Genomic DNA, 21,817 nt, shown 5'->3' on the forward strand with positions numbered 1-21,817 from the left:
CCAGGATGGCAGGCGCCACACGGCACATGTCAAGGGCCTCTGTCAGCTCCCTGCGCGGGCGGGCTGCAGGCCTGACTTGACATCTTTAAGGCTGCCCCAGGTTTAGAGCAGGGCTTGCAGGAAGAGATCCAGCTCCAGCCTCCACTCCGCTTCACAAACTATAAGAGCCCAAAGCTGATTTCTTCGTACAAGGGGTCACTTGTGTGTTGTAAGAAAAATCACCGTAACTCGGCACGGTAGCGCACACCGGTAATCCCAGTACTTGGGAGGCTGAGACAGGAGGATCGCAGGTTCATGGCGAGCCTCAGCTACTCAGTAAGTGAGGTCCTCCGCAGCATAGTGAGACCTTGTCACAAAAATAGGGCTAAGGATGTAACTCAGAGGAGAATGCCCCAGGTACAATCTCTAGTACCACACACACAGAAAAAAAAAAAAAAAAAATATATATATATATATAAAAGAAGAAAAGAAGCTAGGTGTGGTGGCGCACACTTGTAATCCCAGTACTTGGGAGGCTAGGACAGGAGCCTCAGTACTTAGTGAGGCCCTTGTAACTCAGTGAGACCCTGTTTCAAAATAAAGAATAAAAAATCAGGTTGGGGGTGTAGCTCAGAGGTAGAATGTCCCTGGATTCCATCCCCGGCACCACAAAAAAAAAAAAAAAAAAAGAAAGAAAGAAAGAAAGAAAGAAAGAAAGAAAGACAGACAAAGCCCCATATAAATTCCTAGGCCCCAACTTAAACTGTGATGTCCCCCAGAAGAGCCTAGTAACTGGGGAGCTACGAACTGGCTTTTGGGGGTGTGGGACTGAACGCAGAGGCGTCCTACCTCCAAGTCATATCCTTAGCGCTTCCCTTTATTTGGAAACAGGGCCTCACTAAGTTGCTGAGTCTCACTCCCGCCAAGGCTGTCCTTGAACCTGCGCTCCTGTTTTAGCCTCCCAATGACTGGGATTACAGGCATGCGCCATCACACTCAGCTCCTCAGCCTTATTTTATTTTTATTTATTTTTTATGGTGCTGGGAATTGAGCCCAAGAGCATTCTGTCTTTGAGCTACACCCTCCGGCCCTATATTTATTTATTTTTTTATATTTTGTGGTACCGGGGATTGAACCCAGGGGCATTCTACATCCGAGCTACATCTCTAGCCCTATTTTTTATTCTTTACTTTGAAACAGGGTCTCATTAAACTGTGGAAGGTCTCGCAAAGTTTCTGAGGCTGGCTGAGAACCTGCAGTCCTCCTGTCTCTGCCTCCCAAGTCCTGGGATTACAAGGGTGCGCCACCATTCCTGGCTCTCTTTAAATTTTTGTTGTTGTTATTATCATTAATTAATTAACTAATTAATTAATTTTGCAGTACTGGGGATGGAACCCAGGGGCGATCTATCTCCAAGCTACACCCGGGTCCTAGTTTTTAGTCTTTATTTTTTGAAACAAGGTCTCACTGAGTTGTGAAGGGCCTCGCTAAGTAGCTGAGGCTGGTCACGAACCCAGTTCCTGCTGTCTCAACCTCCCAAATACTGGGATTACGAGCATGCGCCACCATACCCGGCTTTTTTAATTTTTATTTTGAAACCAGATCTCACTAAGTTGCAGAGGGCCTCAGTAAATTGCTTAGGCTGGCTGTGAACCTGCAATCCTCCTGCCTCAGCCTCCCAAGCAGTGGGATTACACGTGTGTGCCTCCATGCCTGGTTTTTATTTTTGGTTTTGAAACGGTCTTGCCAGGTTGCTAGGAGTCTTGCTAAGCTGCGAGGCTGGCCCGAGTAGGGAGGGCAGGTTTGCGCCACCAGGCCCGCTCTTCAGGCTGCTCTTGGAGACGGAGGGCGCTGTGGACACGCGCGGAGGACGCCGGGCCCACATTCCCCTGAGAAGGAAACTCAATGCCCATCTGCCGGACAGTCTTCCAGCTCCTCAACCCGTTCAACTTCAGCCTGAACTTCCTAACTAATTCTGCCTTTCTTTCTTTTTTTTAACTCTGGAGTCTCTTCAGCTCACCCTCACCAATATAATTTCCAAGGAATACATTTTGGAAGTATCGCTTTTACACATTAAAAAAAACCCCACACCTCAAGTGTTCAGAATTAGCAGTTCTCACTCATTTTGGTCTTAAAATCAAGGGCGTTATGCTTACTTTACGGACAAGCAGTCAGAAGAACGAACCCGGGAGAAGGGGGCATGGTACCCGGCTGGGAGGAGCGCCGCCGCCCGCTGCCAGGGAACAGCCCGACTCCTACAGCAGCACGGGCAGGTGCCCGGCTGGCTCTGGGCAGCCCGCGCGAGCGCACGGAGGCCGACTCACCGCACAGGAAGGCCACGGTGCGGAGGGTCTGCTGCATAAGGATCTGGGTGACCGGCGAGAGGTTGTGGTGGGTGTAGTGGGACATCACGATGCCTGAGAACAGGATGGCCATGATGCCTGGAGGGGCGGAGACATAGGCGTGAGCGGGCAGGTCCGGCCACTCGTGCCCACAGCAGGCGGCTCGCTGCCTGGGCGCCGGGTCCCTGCACCTACAACATTAGGGTTTTGGGTTTTTTGGGGGAGCTGGTACTGAGGATTGAACCCAGGAGCATTCTACCTGTCAGTTATACCCCCAGACCTTTTTAATTTTTATCTGGAAACAGGGTCTTGCTAGGTTGTTGAGAATATGCTGTGTTGCTGAGGCTGTTCTTTTTTTTTGCGGGTCTGGGGATGGAACCCAGGGGCATCTGACCTCCGAGCTATACCCCCTGCCCTATTTTTTATTCTTTATTTTGAAACCGGGTCTCACTGAGTTGCAGAGGGCCTCACTAAGTAGCTGAGGCTGTCCGCGAACCACGATCCTCCGGTCTCAGCCTCCCGAATGCTGGGATTACAAGCGTGCGCCACCAGGCCCGGCGCTGAGGCTGTTCTTGAATCTATGATCCTCCAGTCTCAGCCTCCCATTAGAGGTCTTAAGAAAAAGGAAGGGCCAGGTATGGTGGTATACGCCTGTAACTGTAGTACACGTGAGGCTGAGACAGAAAAACTGCCAGTGTGAGGCTCTTAGCAACTTAGCGAGACCCTATTCACAAATAAGAAATGAATAACCTAGGGCCGGTGGTGTCGCTCAGAGGTAGAATGCCCTGGGTTCAATCCCCAAATAAAAAGGGCCTGAAGGAAGAACTCCCGAGACATTTACTTCTTTAAGGGGCAAAGTCATCCAGATATAATGGTGCACGCGTGTCATCCCAGCATTTGGGAGGCTGAGACAGGAGGATCACAGTTTGCGGCCAGCTTCAGCTACTTAGTGAGGCCCTTTGCAACTCAGTGAGACCCTGTTTCAAAATAAAGAAGAAAAAATAGGGCTGGGGGTGTCGCTCAGAGGTAGAATGCCCCTGGGTTCCATCCCCACTACTGAAAAAATAATAAAAAGCCGTTTGTGATGCACACACATAATCCCAGTACTTGGGAGGCTGAGGCAGGAGGATCGCAGGTTCGCGGCCAGCCTCAGCTACTTAGGCCCTCTGAGGCCGTGCGACCTGGCTTGCTGGGCTCGGGAGCTGCTCACTGCCAGGAAAATGGGAGCACGAGAAGCAGGCAGAAAACCCAAGCCTGCCGTATGCCCCGTGCAGGCGCAGCTCCCTGGGGCCTCCCTCAACACGCAGGGCCGGCCGCCCAAGCCCAAAGGCCAAGTGCAGCCGAGGAGGAGCCCCGGCCCGCACCGGCCTCTGCCCCACCGGGGTGTGCAAGGTCCCAAGAGCCGAATCTCCAAACCCTATAAACAGAACCCCTGCTGCTTGGTACAAGACGAGAAGAACACTCGTTTTCATCACAAATTCCAGCCAGATGCAGGAACTACAGCTTTGCCAACAGTGTTCAGTAATAATCTCCAGGGGGCGGAGGAGCGACTTGGAAAAACAGAGGTAAAAATAGGTGGGCCAGCGCCCAGTGACTCATGGGTGATGTTTATGTAAGCAGGGAGCCTGCCAGCGGAGAGGGGCTGGTCTCCTGCAAGGTCTAGGAGAAGTCCCCAGCAGAAACAGGAGCGGCTTCTCCACTCCTCCTCGGCGCGCTCCGAGTCCAGGCAGTGGACGGCGGGAGGGAGGACGCTGCTCAGCGGTCACAAGAAGCCACGAGGCCAGGCGTGGGGGCGCGCCTGTGATCCTAGCACAAGGGAGGCTGAGACAGGAGGATCCCAGGTTAGAGGCCGGCCTCAGCAACCTAGTGAGGCTCAGTAACTTAGTGAGACCCTGTTCAAAATAAAAAAATAAAAAGGGGTGGGGGTGTAACTCAGAGGTGGACTGTCCCTGGGTTCAATTTGCAGCATGCAAAGGAAAGGAAGGAAGGGAAGAAGGGAAGAGAGGAGGGAAAAGCCTCTGGCAGCAGAGATCAAAGTGGCTGCCGGCGGTGCCTGCTCCAGGGGGGCCTCTCAAGGGCCAGGACGAGCGCGCGGCGGCATCGGGCACCTTGCAGTCCCAGCATTCGGGAGGCGGAGACAGACAGCCACAGCTGCTTAGCGAGGCCCTCTGCAGCTCAGTGAGACCCTGTTTCAACATCAAGAATAAAAAATAGGGTTGGGTGTAGCTCGGAGGGAGAATGCCCCTGGGTTCCATCCCTAGGACCACACAAAAAAGGGGTGGACGCCAGGATGGGCTGGGCTCAGGCTGCCAGGGGCGGCGCCCACCCACCTGCCGGGCCTCAGGCAGCGGGCAGGAGCTGAGCTCTGGCCAGCCCTGTCTCCATGGCCAGGCCGGCACTCTTAAAATTTAACAACTGTGGGCACAGGCTCAACCGTCTCCTGGGACGACAACCAAACACTGAGTCCGGCCTCCCGTGTCGGGCGAGCCCTGCTATGAGGTCCTTACGCCGCGGCCGGACGTCGCCCGGGCCCCTAAGTCGCCTTGTACACGGCTTCAGTACAGCCTGCTCTGGAGGGAGAGCTGTTAGAGGGCTATGGCCATCAGCCCTCCTTCCCTCCCTGCCTTTTTCTCCCCCCCCTCCTTTTTTTTTTTTTGCAGTACTAGGGATTCAACTAAGGGGCATTCTACCTCTGAGCTATACCCCAGCCCTATTTTTATTCTTTCTTTATGTTTGGTACTAGGGATAGAACCCAGGGGCATTTGACCTCTGAGCTATACCCTCCAGCCCTATTTTTATTCTTTATTTTTTAAATTTCTTTTGCGGTACTGGGGATAAAATCCATGGGCATTCTACCTCTGAACTATACCCCCAGCACTATTTTTTATTTTGAAACAGGATCTCACTGAGTACAAAGGGCCTAAGTAGCTGAGCCTGGCCATGAATCCAGATCCTTCTGTCTCAGCCTCCCAAAAGCTGGGATTACCAGTGTGTGCCACCATGCCCGGCTTTCATTCTTTTTTTTTTTTTTTTTTTTTTGGTGGTACTAGGGGTGGAACCCAGGGGCTTTCTACCTCTGGGCTATACTCCCAGAGTTATTTTATATTTTATTTGGAAACAGGGTCTCAATACGTTGCTGAGAGCCTCACTAAGTAGCTGAGGCTGGCTTCGAACCTGTGTGATCCTCCTGTCTCAGCCTCCCAAGCACTAGGATTACAAGTGTGCACCACTATACCCGGCTCTTTTACTCATTTTTGAAAGAGGGTCTCACTAAGTTGCAGAGAGCCTCATTAAGTAGCTGAGGCTGTCCATGAACCTGTTATCTTCCTGTCTCATCCTTCCAACTACTGGGATTACCAGGGTATGCCACCATGCCTGGCTTATTCTTTATTATTTTTTTTTGGCGGTGCTGGAGATGGAACCCAGGGGCATTCTACCACCAAGCGACAACCTCTAGCCCTATTTTTTATTTTGAAACAGAGTCTTACTGAGTTGCAAAGGGCCTCACTAAGTAGCTGAGGCTGTCTGCAAACCGCGATCCTCCCATCTCAGCCTCCTTAATGCTGGGATTACAAGCGTGCACCACCATGCCCAGTTTATTCTTTATTTTGAAAAAGGGTCTCAGCCGGGCATGGTGGCGCACGCTTGTAATCCCAGCATTCGGGAGACGGAGACTGGAGGATCACAGTTCACGGACAGCCTCAGCTACTTAGTGAGGCCCTCCGCAACTTAGTGAGACCCTGTTTCAAAATAAAGAATAAAAAGCAGGACAGGGGGTGTAGCTCGGAGGTCAAATGCCCCTGGGTTCCATCCCCAGACCTGCAAAAAAAAAAGGGAAAAAAAAGAAAAAAAGAAACAGGTCATCCCTCGGTTGCAGAGGGCCTCACTAAGTAGCTGAGGCTGTCTGATAACCTGCGACTCTCCTGTCTCAGCCCCCTAAGTACTGGGCTTACAAGTGTGCACCACCACGGCGTATCTAATTCTTTATTTTGAAACAGCGTCTGGCTGAGTGGTTCAGGGTCTAAGTTGCCGAGGCTGGCCTCTGACCAGAGACCCTTCTTCTGAGTCTCCTGAGTCCTGGGGTTACAGGTGTGGCCACGCTTGGTGCTCTCCACTTATACCGGAGCCTCGCTAAGACTGATGGGAATGAATTAGCGAAGGTAAGTGAAGACAAAAGGTGCCACATCGGTCGCCCACACAGCTGCAGCTCTTCTGCTTCTCAACCTGCCTCCTGTGGCTGGAAGTGACCCACGTGACCCATCCCCGCGCCGGGCAGCACGGCGGCCTGGGCCCTCTGCCGCTCACCTGACAGGGAGATGCCCTCCGCAAGCCCGTAAGGCAGGTAGGCAAAGATGATCATCATGCCGAACTCCAGGGAGGGCGTCCTCCTCAGGTCGACGTGCTTGAGCACGTGCGCGGCGGCCGTCAAGGAAAACAGCCTGGCTCTGCATGGACAGAAGTCCCGGGCCGCGCGCCCTCCCAGGCTCGTCAGGCCACGAGGAGGCGGGAGACTGCACATCTGTGTCACAGCCGAAAACTCATCACTGTCAGATCTTCCTTCCTTCCTCCCTTTCTCTCTCCCTCCCTCCCTCCCTCCCTCTGTCTCTTTCTCTCTCTCTTTTTTCGTGGTACTAGGGATGGAACCCAGGGGCATTCTACCTCCAAGTGATACGCCCAACTCTATTTTTTTTTTTTTTTTCTGTACTGGGGATGGAACCCGGGACATTCTACCTCCGAGCTACACACTCTCAGCCCTATTTTTTAGTCTTTATTTTGAAACAGGGTCTCACTGAGTTGCAAAGGCCATCACCAAGTAGCTGAGGCTGTCCTGGAATTGCAATCCTCCTGTCTCTGCCTCCCAAGCGCGGGGATTACAAGCCTGCGCCACCATGCCCGGCTCTGAAATCTTTCTTTGTAGAGAGATTGCTGCTGTTAAAAAAAAAAAAAAAAAAAAGCCGGGCATGGTGGCGCACGCTTGTCATCCCCGCGCTTGGGAGGCGGAGACAGGAGGATCGCGCAGGTTCGAAGCCAGCCGCGCGCACTGGCTTAGGAGACCCTGTTTCCAAATAAAAATGTAAAAATAGGTCTGGGAGTGTAGCCCGGAGGTAGAAGGGCTTCCAGGAACCCCAGTACCACCAAAACAAAAAAAAAAAAAAAGAGGAATCTGACAAAAAAAACAGAGGAATCTGACAAAACACCAAGAAATGGAAACTCCTGAGATCACCAGTGGGGAAGATGATGAGCCAAGTCAACCCCTTTAAAAATGCTGATTTAAAGCCAGGTGTTGTAGCCCACACTTGTAATCTCAAAACTGGGGAGACTGAAACAGGAGGATCCCAGGTTCAAAGACAGCCTCAGCAAGTAGTGAGACTTTCATCAACCCCGTGAGATCCTGTTTTAAAAATAAATATAGAGTAGGGCTAGGGGTGTAGCTCAGAGGTAGAATAACCCTAGGCTCAACCCCAAGTACAATAAATAAACAAATAAATAAATAAAGCCAATTTGCAACTGGGTACAATGACACATGCCTGTAATCGGAGGCTGAGACAGGAAGGCTACAGGTTCAAAGCCAGCCTCAATAATTTAGCGGGACCCTGTTTAAATAAAATAAAACAGGGATGGAGGCGTACCTCGGAGGTACAATGCCCCAGGTTCAATCCTCATACCATCCAAAACACAAGAACACCGCCTCAGCAGCTTGGGAGCGAGGGCGGTGGGCGGGGCTGCAGACACACGGGATGGCCCTCCGGCTTGCTCTGGTCGGGTGACCCCAAGGCCACGGCCATCTCGCTCTGCAGGGGCTCAGCACCCTACTGAAGGACAGCCATGTCTGCCCCTGCACGTCTACCCCGCAGCCCTGAGGAGAGTTTACGTACACTCAGATAACACTCATGAGGCCTCTGCCGAGCTCAGAGAATCCACGTCCTAACTTCATTACAGCCGTGCCTTCCTAGAGAAAAGGACAAGCACGGAGGGAACCCCACGCTGCGCAGATTTCTCCTTCTCCCCGTTCTGTTTATTGGCACAATACGAGAAGCCGTCAGCCGACTCGGCGGAGCCTCGTGGCTTCTGGACAAAGGAGCTGTGGGAAGCCCAACAGAGCGCAGAGCGGCGGGGAAGCGCGCAGGCGGGCGGGCGGGCGAGTCCTTCCCAGCCATCTGTGAAGCAGACTGGCCTCGGAGGAGGACCAGGTGGCCTCGTCCAGGACGGAAGCGCAGGCACGTGAGGGCCGGCTGCCGCCTGCTCCGATCCAGGTGTGCCGAGCGCTCTGCAGAGGGCACGGGGCCACCCTCGCCGCCTCTCTCCTCCCGGTGGGCAAAGCCCATGGGTTGCTGGGCAACAGTAGGTGGGAACGGCAGAGCAGGCTTTCAAAGTCGTCTCTGGCGTCTGGATAGACACTTTCAGTGGGGGTAAAGACGTTTTCAACTTCCTATTTTGAAAGAAAATGAATTCCCAACTTTCTGAACATGCAAACTGGCGCGGCGGCAGAGTCGTGTGAATGTGGTATGAGGCTCCGGTAGCTCGGAGCCCCCAAAGTCACACCCGATGCCCAACGTGGTGCGTGCTCTTTAAGCTTGGAAAAGTGGCATCCTACATTTCATCTGTTAAATGTTAAAATCCCGGAGTTTAAATTAGAGTGCTTCTTACCAGAACTTAGCATAAATCTTCCCCTACACAAAGCCTTAGATTAAAATTGGCCCCTTAAGGAACAGGAAAAACTAGCTAGCGATGGATGCCATCGAGCCGGCTTCTCACGTCAAAGGATATCAGTGCAGAAATCAAGCCAGTGAGCGTGCCGAGCGCTGCCGAGCCGAAGAACATCTTGAGGAAGTAGCCAAGGGCCTGTAAAAACGTCTGCCACCCACTGACATCCGACATATTTTTTCTTGTTAAGCCTTCAGCTGTGCTAGGAAAGAAAAGAAAACAGAAAGAAGCTAGTCTGTTGAGAATGTTACAGACAGTCCTTAGGAATTAACTTAGAACTGGAAACTTATTCTCTGTGCATGCGCCCGCGTCCATTCATTCCTGGCCTCAGTCAGCCAAACGTTCGTCAACATGTCTGGGTCGGTTCCTGGGGGCTTAGGGATGAGGCGGTCCCTGCCCTCAGTGAGCTCCCGCGGTCTCCCGAGGGAGAGGAACAGGACGAGGACAGGTCTACAGGGACGCGGCGGGGGACATGCGGCTCCGACCGTGGGGGCCAAGGAAGGCTCTAGAAATGTGGGCTGGGTTTAGATTTGGGATAGAGGAGAGTTGGACAGGTGAACTGCGGGAAGGCGGCCCAGGCCGTGGGAGCATCTGTGCGAGGCGGGGAGGCGGGGAGGCGGGGAGGCGGGGCCCAGGCACCAGGAGCACAGGGGAGCGTCTGGACGTGGATGGGCATGGCTGAGCTCCCGGGCCGAGGGGAGAGGTGCCGAGCGCAGGCGCGGCAGGCCTTGTGGAAGGCGCCGGGGCTTCTCCCTCAGGTCGGGAGTCTCCAGGGAGAAGTGTTTCCGGCACAGGAGTCCTGCCGCACACAGGCCGGGGCCAGGGCCAGAAGCCGGATTGGAGCGGGGCCGCCAGAGGAGCCTCGGCGTGAGGCGGAGGGGAGACGCTGGGCACGAGGCAGGGGCCCCAAAGGCTTCCCTTCCGCTGTGACAGCTAAGTGACATGTCAGAGCCCTAATGCTACTGTGGACTTGACCTCCAGCGGGAGCACCGTCACCGTGAGGAGTCTCGCGCGTCCTGCCCGCCCAGGCTCCTGGCTCTTGGCTCTCAGGTCCACACGCTCCGCGTCACTCTCCCCTCCCCAGCCGTGCTCCCCAACCTCTACAGACCAGGCCCATCTGTAGTCAGCAGCCCAAACGAGCCCGAGGACGCACAGCTGATACGGAGGCTGAGGCAGGAGCTTCCCAAGTGAGAGGCCGGCCTGGGCAACTTACTGAGACCCTACCTTAAATAAGATTAAAATATGAAAGGAAAAGCCAGGCATGGTGGTGCACGCTTGTAGGCCTGGTGCTTGGGAGGCTGAGGCAGGAGGACTGCAGGTTCAAGGACAGCCTCAGCTAAGTTAATAAGCCTCAGGGTCTCATCAACCTAGTGAGGCTCTGATTCAAAATAAAAATAAAAAGTAGGGCTGAGGTAGAATGCCCTGGGCTCAATCCTCAGTACCAAAAATTAAAGAATGAAAAGGGGGGTCACCTATTCATAAGCTCAGCACTTTGGGAACGAGTGTCTATGAAGGCCCTATCATAAGATGTGGGCCTGCCGGGTAGGCTGGGAGAGGCGAGAGCTGATGGTGGCTGGCGCTGGGGAGCCCAGCCAGCCTCGAGAAGCGGGCAGGCCGGCCGCCCCTCCTGCTTCTGTCTGTGAACACCGGGCTCCGCACGGCCTGGTGACGGGGCTCTGCTGAGAAGCCTGCATGTCAGGCTTCCTGCCCGCCCCCCTTGGTCACTTCTCTCCGAAACATTCTTGCCCAACACATCCTGAGCAGCAGACGGCGCTCGGCAAGGGCCAAGACTGCAGCCAGCACTTTGTGTGTGCAGGCAGGAGGCTCAGCCCAGCCCGCTGTGACCCCCGCGCCAGTAAGGGGGGCAGGCCGGAAGCTCGAGGGGCCGCAGTCCACGTGTCCCCACAGGAGCACCCTCACAGGGAGCCTGGCCTGCAAAGGCACATGTCCACTAAGAGCCGGTCCACGCGCCACGATGCCCTCGCTGCTCTCTTTTTTTTTTTTTTTTCCAAAATTTCTCCTCTGGATCTTTGGCCTTATAGCAGGAAAGGGATCTGGAAGGGCTCAGAAAAGGCCTCTTTGACAATTTTTTCCTCTTAAATCAGACGAATAATTCTAAATAAAAAAGCAAAAAAGTTTAGCTTTTTTTTAGTACTAGGGATCGAATCCAGGGGCATTCTACTTCCGAGTTACACCCCCAGCTCTGTTTTATTCTGTATTTTGAAGTAGGGTCTTGCTAAGTTGCTGAGGGCCTCACTAAGTAGCTGAGTTATATAAAAATAACTCATGATGTCAACTCTAACTTGGGTAAAATTCCTTATCACAAATGTTCAATATGTCAGCAGGATATGAGATCAGAGTAAAGACCAGCGAGCCAAGCAGCTCTCAGAACAGCTCATAGGTAAGATGATTTCGCCCTCACGAGTTTTCCTTTGGTTCTGGAGCCAAACTCAGAGCTTCACACACACAAGCCCCAGGAGCAAGCCCTCTGCGTGACGCCGACGGGAGCTGGGCCGGCATGGCGGCCGGCAGTGCACACCTGTCACCCCCGTGCTTGAGAGGCTGAGACAGAGGATAGAAGGCTTGAGGCCAGCCTCAGCAACTTGGTGAGACGCTGCTTCAAAATAAAATTTAAAAATAGGGGCCGAGGCTGCAGCTCGGAGGTAAAATGCCTCTGGGTTCAATTGCCACTAACAAAGAAAGAAAGGAGGAGGAGGAGGAATGGCTAGCAGGTGGGAGAGAGGAGGTGGACCTCTCCTTTTCACCCACAGCTGGCATGTTCCGACACAGAAGAGCTGTCGGAGCAGAGGGATGGAGAAAGGCAGCAGGTGCGGGTCACCCAGAGCCACTGCTCGGGCCGCTACGGGTCACCTGCCTCTCTGTCCGGGACCTCCCTGCTGTCCTACCCCACACTTACTTGGTGAGGACAATGGAGACTGCATCGTTGAGAATACTCTCTCCAAAAACCAGCATGTTGAGCACGGGGTCCACGTGCAGGGCGTTGAAAATAGCAATGGTGGCCACGGGGTCGACAGCAGAGATGAGTGAGCCGAACGCAAAACTGGAAGGAAAGGAAGGGGCGGCTGCATCGTGGCTCGCTGCGTCCACAGGATGACGCGCCAGTGGACGGCCGCGCCACACGGCAGAGGGTGCGCCCTGTGGCTGGGCACTGACAGGCGGGGCAGTTTCCTCCCGCTATCTGCCAACTGGCAGGGCAAGGCGGGCCCTCCGGGAGGGGCCAGGATGGCCAAGACTTGCTCTTGACCAGCGAGGGACAGGAGACTTCTGCTTGGGTCCGTCCTGCCCGCCCAGCCACGTGGTCAGGGCTGTGGGACCTGGCCTCTGCTCCCCTGGTGCCATTTGTGGCCAATCCAGAAAACGCCAAAACGTCAGCAGACGTGGAGGCTCTCACCACGCCCCAGCCCCCTCAACGCGGTACCACAGGCCTCGAGACTGCACTGCCGCCCGGCACAGGGACGACGGCCACAGCCAATCAGGGCAAGTGCAGCCAGGACTCGACACAGGCCGGCTGGGTCAGAGCAGCCGTTCCTCCTCAGAGGCAGCTACTGCGTGGCCAGAGACCAAGCCCAATTCAGAGAAGGGCAAGCGCGTGATGTGGGAGCGAGCGCGGTGGCGGCAGAGGTGCGGAAACCTTTTGGCAGAGGGTTCAGAAAAGGCCCCAGCCGGGTGAGGGCCTGGCCCCGCGGCAGGGCACAAACCAGAGATGGCAGCAGCTCGCAGGGCGGGAGGGGAGGAGCAACGCGGCCTGGGCTGGACAGTGCCCTGCGGCACAACTTCCCGGGGAGACCACGAATCTGGCCTTGGGTTTCCATGGCAGTGCCCCGGGTGGCCAATGGGAATCCACCCAGAAGAGCCGCTGCCAGGCTGAGGTCACTGGTTTTTGTTTTTTTTTTTTTCAGTACTGGAGATTGAACCTGGGGGCATTCTACCTTTGAGCTGCACCCCCAGTCCTATTTTTTATCCTTTGACTTTGAGACAGGGTCTCACTAAGTTACGGGGGACCTCACTAAGTAGCTGAGGCTGGCTGCCAGCCTGCGATCCTTGTGTCTCAGCCTCTCAAGTACTGGGATTACAGGCAAGGCTGAGGTCTTGGGCTCCGTCCCCACAGTGGTGCCTGTGGGCATGTGAGCTACTCTTGGCCTGGCTGCGAATTCTAGAGAGGGTATGCCTCTTCTCCTGGCTGTGTGCCCAGGCTCTGCGCTGGGCACAGCCCAGAGGACCTGTGGCAGGAAGGCAGGCAGGAAGGAGGGAAGGCAGCCCCGCCCACAGCCAAGTGGGGCGCCCCATTGGGCTGGGGGCAGTGGCCTTTCCTCCTTCCCTCACGCTCATGGCCCACAGCACCAGAGTGAAGCCAGGCCATGTGCTCGCCTCTCCTCCACCCCAACAGAGCATGAGCGGGTGGACGGCTCAGCACACACAGCTGTGGTCGTGGCGACAGCTTCTGTTCTCCTCTGCCACACCTTCCACGCTGGGCCTCTGGGGCATCATCGCAGGCCTGAGAGACAGGAGGATCGCTGAGGATGGCCTCAGCAAGTAGTGAGACTCTCATCAGCCTGGTGAGACTGTTTTTTCTCTCTCTTTTTTTTTTTTGGTGGGTCTGGGGATGAAACCCAGGGGCATTTGACCTCCGAGCTACACCCCCTGCCCTATTTTTTATTCTTTAATTTGAAACAGGGTCTCGCTGAGTTGTGGAGGGCCTCACTAAGTAGCTGAGGCTGTCCTTGAACCGCGAACCGCAATCCTCCGGTCTCGGCCTCCCAAATGCTGGGATTACAAGTGTGCGTCCCCACGCCCAGCTGAGACTGTTTTCAAATAAGAAATAAAATCGGGCTTGGGGTACAGCTTGAAGGTAGAATGCTTCTGGGCTCAATCCCCAGTACCAAAAAAACTTTTCTCAAACCAAGAATTCCACGTCGGGCATAGTGGTGCACACTTGTAATCTCAACACTTGGGAGGCTGAGACTCCTAGGAGGATCACAGGTTCAAGGCCAGCTTTAGCTACTTGTAACTTAGTGAGACCCTGTTTTAAAATAAAAAATAGGGGTGGGGTATAGCTTGGAGGTAGGCTGCCCCTGGGTTCAACTCCCAGTTCTGAAAGCAACAATAACAAAGAAACCCCCAAGAATTCCAAAATTCCTGTCTCAGGCAGGGCAGGCCTTGGGAGGGGGACGGGGAGGTGGGAACGCACATTTCCTATGAAAATGTTCTTAGATTCTAGTCCCAAGGCACATGATGGCTAACAGACTGGCAACTCTGGCTGCCTGGCAGGAAGGGCATTGAACCTCACTGACCCAGCCACGCCACCAGATCTCTGTCTGTCTGTCTGTCTGTCTGTCTCTCTCTCTGAGATGGCGTCTCAATAAGTTGTCCAGGCCAGGCTTGAACGCTCAGTCCTCCTGCTTCAGCCTCTGGAGTAACTAGGGTTACAGGCACGTGCCACCACACCCCCTTCCTGCTAAGTGGATTATAATTCCTGGCCGGGCTCCTGGAGAGCAGCAGCTCTGCCTGCTCAGAGGGCCTGGGCCTGGCCGCTCCAGCCCCGCGTGGTGGGAGCAGAGCTAAAACTCCGTCCTCACTCCCCTTTCTATCAAGAAGATAACCCCTGAGGAAGGAGGCCACAAGCAAGTTCAAGGCCAGCCTCCGTGACTTAGTGAGACCCTGTCTCACAAGAAAATAATGAAAAAAGGGCTGGGAATGTAGCTCAAGGGGAGAGTGTTCTTGGGTGTGAATCCCAGGACTGCCAAAAGTAAGTAAGTAAATATATATATATATAGAGAGAAAACACAGTAAAGACTTATAAATTAATGTTGAACATGACTTTTTTTTCTTTTTGTGGCACTAGACATTGAACCCAGGGGCATTCTATCTCTGAACTAAACCTCCAGCCTGATTTTATTTCTTATTTGGCAAAAGGGTCTCACTAAGCTGCAGTGGGACTTACCAAGTTGTCGAGGCTGGCTTTGAACCTGGGATCCTCCTGTCTCAGCCTCCCAAGTACTGAGATTACAAGCATGTGTCACCATGCCCAGCTTGAAGATGATTCTTAATAAAAGCAGCTAGGTGTAGAAACCCACACCTGTAATTCCAGTACTTGAGAGAACTTGTAATCAGGAGGATGACAAGTTCAAGGCCGGCCTCAGCAAATTAGCAAGATCTCCAGCAACCTACTGAGACCCTGTTTCAAAATAAAAAAGGGAAGCCGGGCGTGGTGGCGCACGCTTGCAATCCCCACGCGCGCTTGGGAGGCTGAGACAGGAGGATCACACAGGTTCGAAGCCAGCCTCAGCAACTTAGTGAGACCCTGTTTCCAAATAAAGTATAAAATAGGTCTGGGAGTACAGCCTGGAAGTAGAAAGCCTCGGGGTTCCACCCCCAGTACCACCAAAAATAAATAAATAAATAAAATAAAAAAGGAAAAGAGCTAGGGGTGTAGATGGAGGTAGAATGCCCCTGGATTGAATCCCCAGTACCGAAATAAATAATGATAAAAAGACAGTGGTGCGTGATACGTGTAGGCAGGAGGAACAGGTAACTGCCACCAAAGCTTAAACTAAATACTTTCTGGGCCTGGGGAGCTGGCTCAGTGGCAGAGCGCGTACATGGCGTGCACGGAGCCCTGGGTTTGATCCTTGGCACCAAACAAAACAGAAGAGTGAGGTAAACTAGTCATCGCCGTCGCCAGTGCTCTGGCTAGGGCTCTTCAGAAGTCCACAAAGTAATGCTGAGTCATTTCTGAGCCACAAATTAATTCAGAATGGATTCTAGGGCAGAAATCACGAGCAAGGGGAGCAGGGGTGAAATGGAGAAGTGGGCGCGCCAGGAAGCACCGCGGAGAAACTTCCCCCGAGCCTGCACGGCCCTCGCAGGGCAGTTACCGTGTGAGGGATTTACCTGTCTGTCATGTTGAGTTTAGAGATTACATCAGCCTGTAAAATAAAACACACAGACACACAGACACAAAGAAAACCCTGGAGCGCAGCCAAGAAGACGAAGGTGCCCATTAGCGCTTTATCACCACTAATAAGGGCATCGTCTCCAGTTCCCCAGTCAACCGAAAACCAAGGGCCCTCCTACGCTGCCGTCCACGCATGCACGGCTCGGCTCCGAGCCCGGGGAACGCCGCTTTCTTCTCCAGAGCTTGTTTCTCTTTGATACGAGGGGCTGGGCGACAGGGAAGCTGCTCGGCAGATCCATTATCTGCTGCCACTGAGAGCCAGACGGAACGGGCTCCGGGCATCAGGAGAAGAAAACAGCAGCGCCCAGCGCGCCCTGCCCGCGCCCGCCTGGCCTCAGCTGGCCCTCAGCACGCGTGGGGCAGGCGGACTGGCGCTGTCGACAGAAGGAAAGGAGCCGGGCCATGCACGGACATGCAGGCTGCACATCTACGGCTACCGCTTCCTACGCGTGTCTGGTCTCCATCAATGTGCAGAGCACCCAGCTGGTGCCACCGCCGACGGGGCGTCCCGGTGGGAAACGCAGAACGCAGCGCCGCCCCGCCAGGAGGACAGCCCGGAACTGAGTGAACAGCTCAGAGCCGTCGGACTCACTGACCGACTTTGAGGTGCTGGTTGAGCCCAGGACATTCTACCTCTGAGCTAGGCCACCCAGCCCTATTTTACTGTTTATTTTGATTCAGGGTCTCACTAAGTTGCTGACGGCCTCAATAAATTGCTGGCGATGGCCATGAGCCTTCAATCCTCCATTCTCAGCCTCCCAAGTACAGGGATTACAGGTGTGAGCCACCAAGCCCAGTTAAGAATCATCTGATTTAAATGCAAATTGTATTTATTTATTTATTTATTTATTTATCTACCTATCTATCTATCTATTTATTTTTGTGGCACTGGGATCTATCTATCTATCTATTTATTTTTGTGGCACTGGGAATGGAACCCAGGGGGTTTCTACCTCCTCTGGGCTCTACTCCCAGACCTATTTTATACTTTATTTGGAAACAAGGTCTCACTAAGTTGCTGAGAGCCTCCTGTGTCAGCCTCCCTGTGTCAGCCTCCCTGTGTCAGCCTCCCTGCGTCAGCCTCCCAAGCGCTGGGATTATAAGCGTGCGCTACCACGCCTGGCTCTAAATGCAAATTTTTGTTAAAAGACAATGTCCCATCCCAATTTAGTCTACCCAACTAATCCTGACTGCTCCTGTTTTTACTTGAAAATTGTGATGGTCTCTACTCTGCTTCATTTCTAAATATTACAATTTAAGACAATTTTTTTGTGGTACTGGGCTTGAACTCAGGGACATTCTACCTGAGTCACACCCCTGGTGCTTTTAATTTTTTGCTTTGAAATAGGGCCTCAGTAGGTTGCTGAGAGTCTTGCTATATTGCTGAGGCTGGCCTTGAACCTGCGATCCTCCAGTCTCAGCCTCCCAAATAATGGGATTACAGACATGGCTAATTCTAAGACAATATTAATTTGCAAATAAAGCCAAATATTGCTGACGATGGCCATGAAAAGATTCACTCAATTCCAGATGCCACAATTCTTGGGAGGCAGAGTCCGTTTCCCATGCTCCTGTGCACCTCCTGTGACCAGGAGGGCACTAATCGCAAGCGCGAGCCAGGCCAGGAGGCGCCCGCCCCACTCCCGGAATCTTCAAAGTCTTTCAAAGCTATTTTCTTACCTGACCCAGAAAATAAATTCCTCCGCCTACTACAAAAGCAGAGATTGCAGTACCAAAAACAGCAAAGAGCGTGATGGAGCCAATATTCTGAAAGAAGTTCCCCTATTTGAAAGACAAGACGTCAGAGAAACGAGGGCAAAACCTCCCCAAGACACACGACTGCGGTGCCTGCATCCCTCCCGCTCTCCCCCAGGCCACAGTGACGGCGCCTCCGGGCCTCTCAGCAGCCTGGGGCCTGCTCCGAATACTAGGATCGCAGGCATGTATCACCACACCCCAGAGTTTTCTTTTTTTATGATAGTGTTTTTCTTTTTGTGGTGCTGGATATCAAACCCAGGGGCATTCTACCTCCAAGTTACACCCCCAGCCCTATTTTTTTAAATTTTTTTTTATTTAATTTATTTTTTGTGGTACTGGGAGTGGAACTCAGAGGCTTTCTAACTCCGGGCTATACTCCCAGACCTATTTTATATTCTATTTGGAAACAGGGTCTCACTAAGTTGCTGAGAGCCTCACTCAGTGGCTGAGGCTGGCTTCGAACCTGCGAACTCCTCCTGTTTCAGCCTCCCAAGGGTGGGGATTACAAGCATGCGCCACCGCGCCCAACCTTTAATTTTTATTTTGAAACAGGGTCTCACTAGGTTGATGCAAATCCTAGTACTCACTGAGACTATCGGCAAACCTGCCATCCTGTCTCGGCCTCCCAAGTACTGGGTTTACAGGTGTGGGCCGATGCCCAGCTATTTTGTCTTTTGGGCACTGGGTATTGAACACTGGGGCATTCTAACTCTGAGCTACACCCCCAGCCCAATTTTTATTTTTGTTTTGAAATGGGATCTTGCTAGGTTGTGAGTCTCATTACTTGCTGAGGCTGTCCTTGAAGCTTCGCCCTCCTGCTTTAGCCTCCCAAGCAGAGGGATTACAAGCCTGCGCCCCCACGCCCAGCTTACATTACATACTCTATGTGGCCGGGGTGGTGGCGCACCATTGTAATTCCAGTACTTCCAGGAAAGCCTCAGCTACTTAGTGAGGCCCTCCACTTAGTGAAACCTTGTTTCAAAATAAAGAATAAAAAAATAGAGCTGAGGTTATAGCTCAGTGGTAGAATGCCTCTGGATTCAATCCCTAGTACTGACAAAAAAATACATTCTATATTAAATTTCCTTTTTACTTTATTTATTTATTTATTTACTTTCTTATTTTTGTGTGTGGTATTGGGAATTGAAACCAGGGGCATTCTACCTCCGAGCCATACCTCTCCCATCCTATTTTTAAATTTTATTTTGAAACAGGGTCTCATTAGGTTGAGGAAAGGTTTTGTATTTAATTTCGGCCTCCCAAGAGGGGCCTGCAGGGGGCAGTGCGCGATCAGACCTGGACTCTGGCTCCACAGCCCCGGCTCTCCTAAGAGCCGGCCTCGCCTGGTCCTTCCCACATCATAATTTCTTTGCCACATTCGCAAAACCTATCGTAGCACTAAATCTTTGAGTTAATTTAATTTTGTGTGTGTGGGACTGGGCGTTGAACCCAGAAGCATTTTACCTCTGAGCTACACCCCCATCCCTATTTTATGTGTAGTTTGAAGTAGGATCTCACTGGTTGATGAGAGTCTCACCACTTGTTGAGGCTGGCCTCAAACCTGCAGTCCTCTTGTGGCAGCCTCCCAAGTACTGGGATTACAAGAGTGTGCCACCACAGTGGGCTGAGTTCACTTATTTTAAAATTTAAATCCTTTATATATAAAGAAGATTCACAAAAAAGGAGACCCAGACACAAAAACAGGTTTAAGAGGAAAAGCTCCTAGCCAGCCGGGCGTGGGGGCGCACGCTTATAATCCCCGCGCTTGGGAGGCTGAGACAAGAGGATCACACAGGTTCGAAGCCAGCCTCAGCTATTTAGTGAGGCTCTCAGCAACTTAGTGAGACTCTGTTTCAAAATAAAATAGGTCGGGGGTGTAGCCCGGAGGTAGAGGTCCCTAGGTTCCATCCCCAGGACCACAAAAAACAAAAATAAAAAAATAAAAAAATAAAAGAGGCGAAGCTCCTGCCTACGCACCAAGTATTATCTTGAGCTGGGAATGGTGGTGCTGCCTGCAACCCCAGGATATGGGAGGCTGAGACAAGAGGACCGCGGGTTTGAGACCAGCCTCAGCAACTAAGTGAGACTCTCGGCAACCTAGAGAGACCCTGTTCCAAAAACAAAAACTTAAAGGGGGCTGAGGGTGCAGCGTGGAGGCAGAGTGCGCTCGGGATCAATCTCCAGGGCCATGGGGGTGGTTACAGGGCCAGCGATCCCAAGACAGCAGCGCCAGGGCAGGGCCAGTGCCCAGCGGGCTCTCCAGCCAGCAAGCGAGTGGGCGCAGCAGCTACAGGAGGTGGGGCCGCCTGGTGGGGAAAGCTGGGCCGGGGAGGAGGAGGCTGGGGACCATGGAGACTACAGGGGAGACTACCAACTGCGAGCTGAGGCCCAGGACAGGGTGCTGAGAGGAGAGGGAAGGACGGAAGGAAGGGGGAAGGAAGAGAGAGAGGGAGGGAAGGAAGGAAGGGGGAAGGAAGAGAGAGAGGGAGGATGGAGGAAGCTTGAGGAGGAAAAGCCAGGCGCAGTGGCGCACACCTGCAATCCCAGTTCTTGGAGGCTGAGGCAGGAGGATCACCGGTTTGAAGAAAGTCTCAGCACGTAGTGAGACTCTCATCAACCTAGCAAGTCCGTGTTTCCAAATAAAAACAAAATAGGGCTGGAGGTACAGTTTGGAGGTAGAATGACCCTGGGCTCAATCACCAGTGACACAAAACAAACAAACAAACAAACAAACAAACAAGGAGGGAGAAAATCCCTCCAGGTGAGCGGAGCAGCCAGCGGCCTGGGGCGCGCTCCTGTCGTGCCAGGACAGTCGGCGTCTCGGTGTGTACCAGTCTCCACCGTGCAACAGACGGACTCCCTGTGTCCGCTGTCCTGGCCACGCACCACTTAAGGTCGCTGTGGCCACCTTCCCAGGCAAGCCCCCCACCCCGTGGACCCGCCTGCAGCCCTGGGAGCAGCTCACTGCCACGCCCGGGGTCCCCAGGACTGGGGTGCCACCCCAGGGCACGAGAGGCCCCCAGCAGGCAGACGACGCCAGGCCTCACCTTGTGTAACGAGTAGCCGGACTCGAAGATAATGGGCGGGAGCAGGAGGAGGAAAAACATGTTGGGACGGAACATCTCTTCCTCCTGGAAACACAAAGTGGCACCGTCAGACGCAGACTCCGCGCGACTAGGACAGCAGCTCATCAACAGGGCTGAAGTCGCTCCCCCAGGCCCGGCCCACACGAGCGCTTGGCTTTTCTGCGGTACTGGGGATGGAACCCAGGGGCACTGTACCTATGAGCTACACCCTCAGCCCTATTTTTTTTTTTCTAGTCCTTTTTAATTTTGAAACAGGACTAAGGAGCTGAAGCCACGAACCGTGATCCTCCAGCCTCAGCGTCCCAAACGCTGGGATTACAAGCATGTGCCACCATGCCCGGCTCCAGACTCCTTTCTGCCCGTCACTCACTCACCCAGCCATTCCCACTTCAGACTGTGCTAAAGTCGTTCCCACTTGAAGCCCTAGGAGGGGCTGTAGAGCAAGGCCCGTGCCAGGCTCTCAGATTTGAAAATTAAATGCCATTATAAAAGCTATTCTAGCCAGGCACGGTGGCACACGCCTAGAATCCCAGTATTTGGGAGGCTGAGGCAGGAGGACTGCAGGTTTGAGGATGGCCACCTAGTGAGGCCCTCCGCAACATAGTGAGACCCTATTTCCAAATTAAAAGAAAAAATAATAAGGCTGGGGGTATAAGCTCGGAGATAGAATGCCCCTGGGTTCAATGCCCAGTAATACACACACACACACACACACACACACATACCACAAAGAAGAAGCAGAGCATGATGGTACACACCCATAATCTCAGTACTTGGGACCTGGGAGGCTGAGACAGGAGGATCCCAGGTTCAAGGACAGCCTCAGCAAGCACTAAGGCTCTCATCAGCCTAGCGAGATTCTGCTTCAAAATAAAAATAAGAGCCGGGCGTGGTGGCGCACGCTTGTAATCCCTGTGCTTGGGAGGCTGAGACAGGAGGATCGCACAGGTTCAAAGCCAGCCTCAGCTACT

The 21,817-nt window shown here is 53.2% G+C and overlaps 1 protein-coding gene across 2 annotated transcripts in view; it reads right to left on the minus strand.

Moving 5' to 3' along the window:
• SLC9A8 (solute carrier family 9 member A8) overlaps window positions 1–21,817 on the minus strand; it is a gene marked incomplete at its 3' end in the record, with an annotated part of 46,254 nt that overhangs the window by 5,246 nt on the left and 19,191 nt on the right. Inside the window, exons 5-11 of one of the 2 annotated variants that reach the window (XM_080716763.1) lie at window positions 20,808–20,891; window positions 17,683–17,784; window positions 15,939–15,973; window positions 11,944–12,087; window positions 9,078–9,228; window positions 6,627–6,723; window positions 2,304–2,420 (exon numbers count right to left, since the gene is read on the minus strand). In XM_080716763.1, coding sequence (XP_080572889.1) covers window positions 2,304–2,420; window positions 6,627–6,723; window positions 9,078–9,228; window positions 11,944–12,087; window positions 15,939–15,973; window positions 17,683–17,784; window positions 20,808–20,891 — 730 coding nt within the window. The remainder of the gene's footprint in view (window positions 1–2,303; window positions 2,421–6,626; window positions 6,724–9,077; window positions 9,229–11,943; window positions 12,088–15,938; window positions 15,974–17,682; window positions 17,785–20,807; window positions 20,892–21,817) is intronic. The other variant, XM_080716764.1, reaches the window with a different exon arrangement.

Source organism: Muscardinus avellanarius, assembly GCF_963383645.1.
Source record: "Muscardinus avellanarius genome assembly, chromosome: 19".
Taxonomy (NCBI): Eukaryota; Metazoa; Chordata; class Mammalia; order Rodentia; family Gliridae; genus Muscardinus; species Muscardinus avellanarius.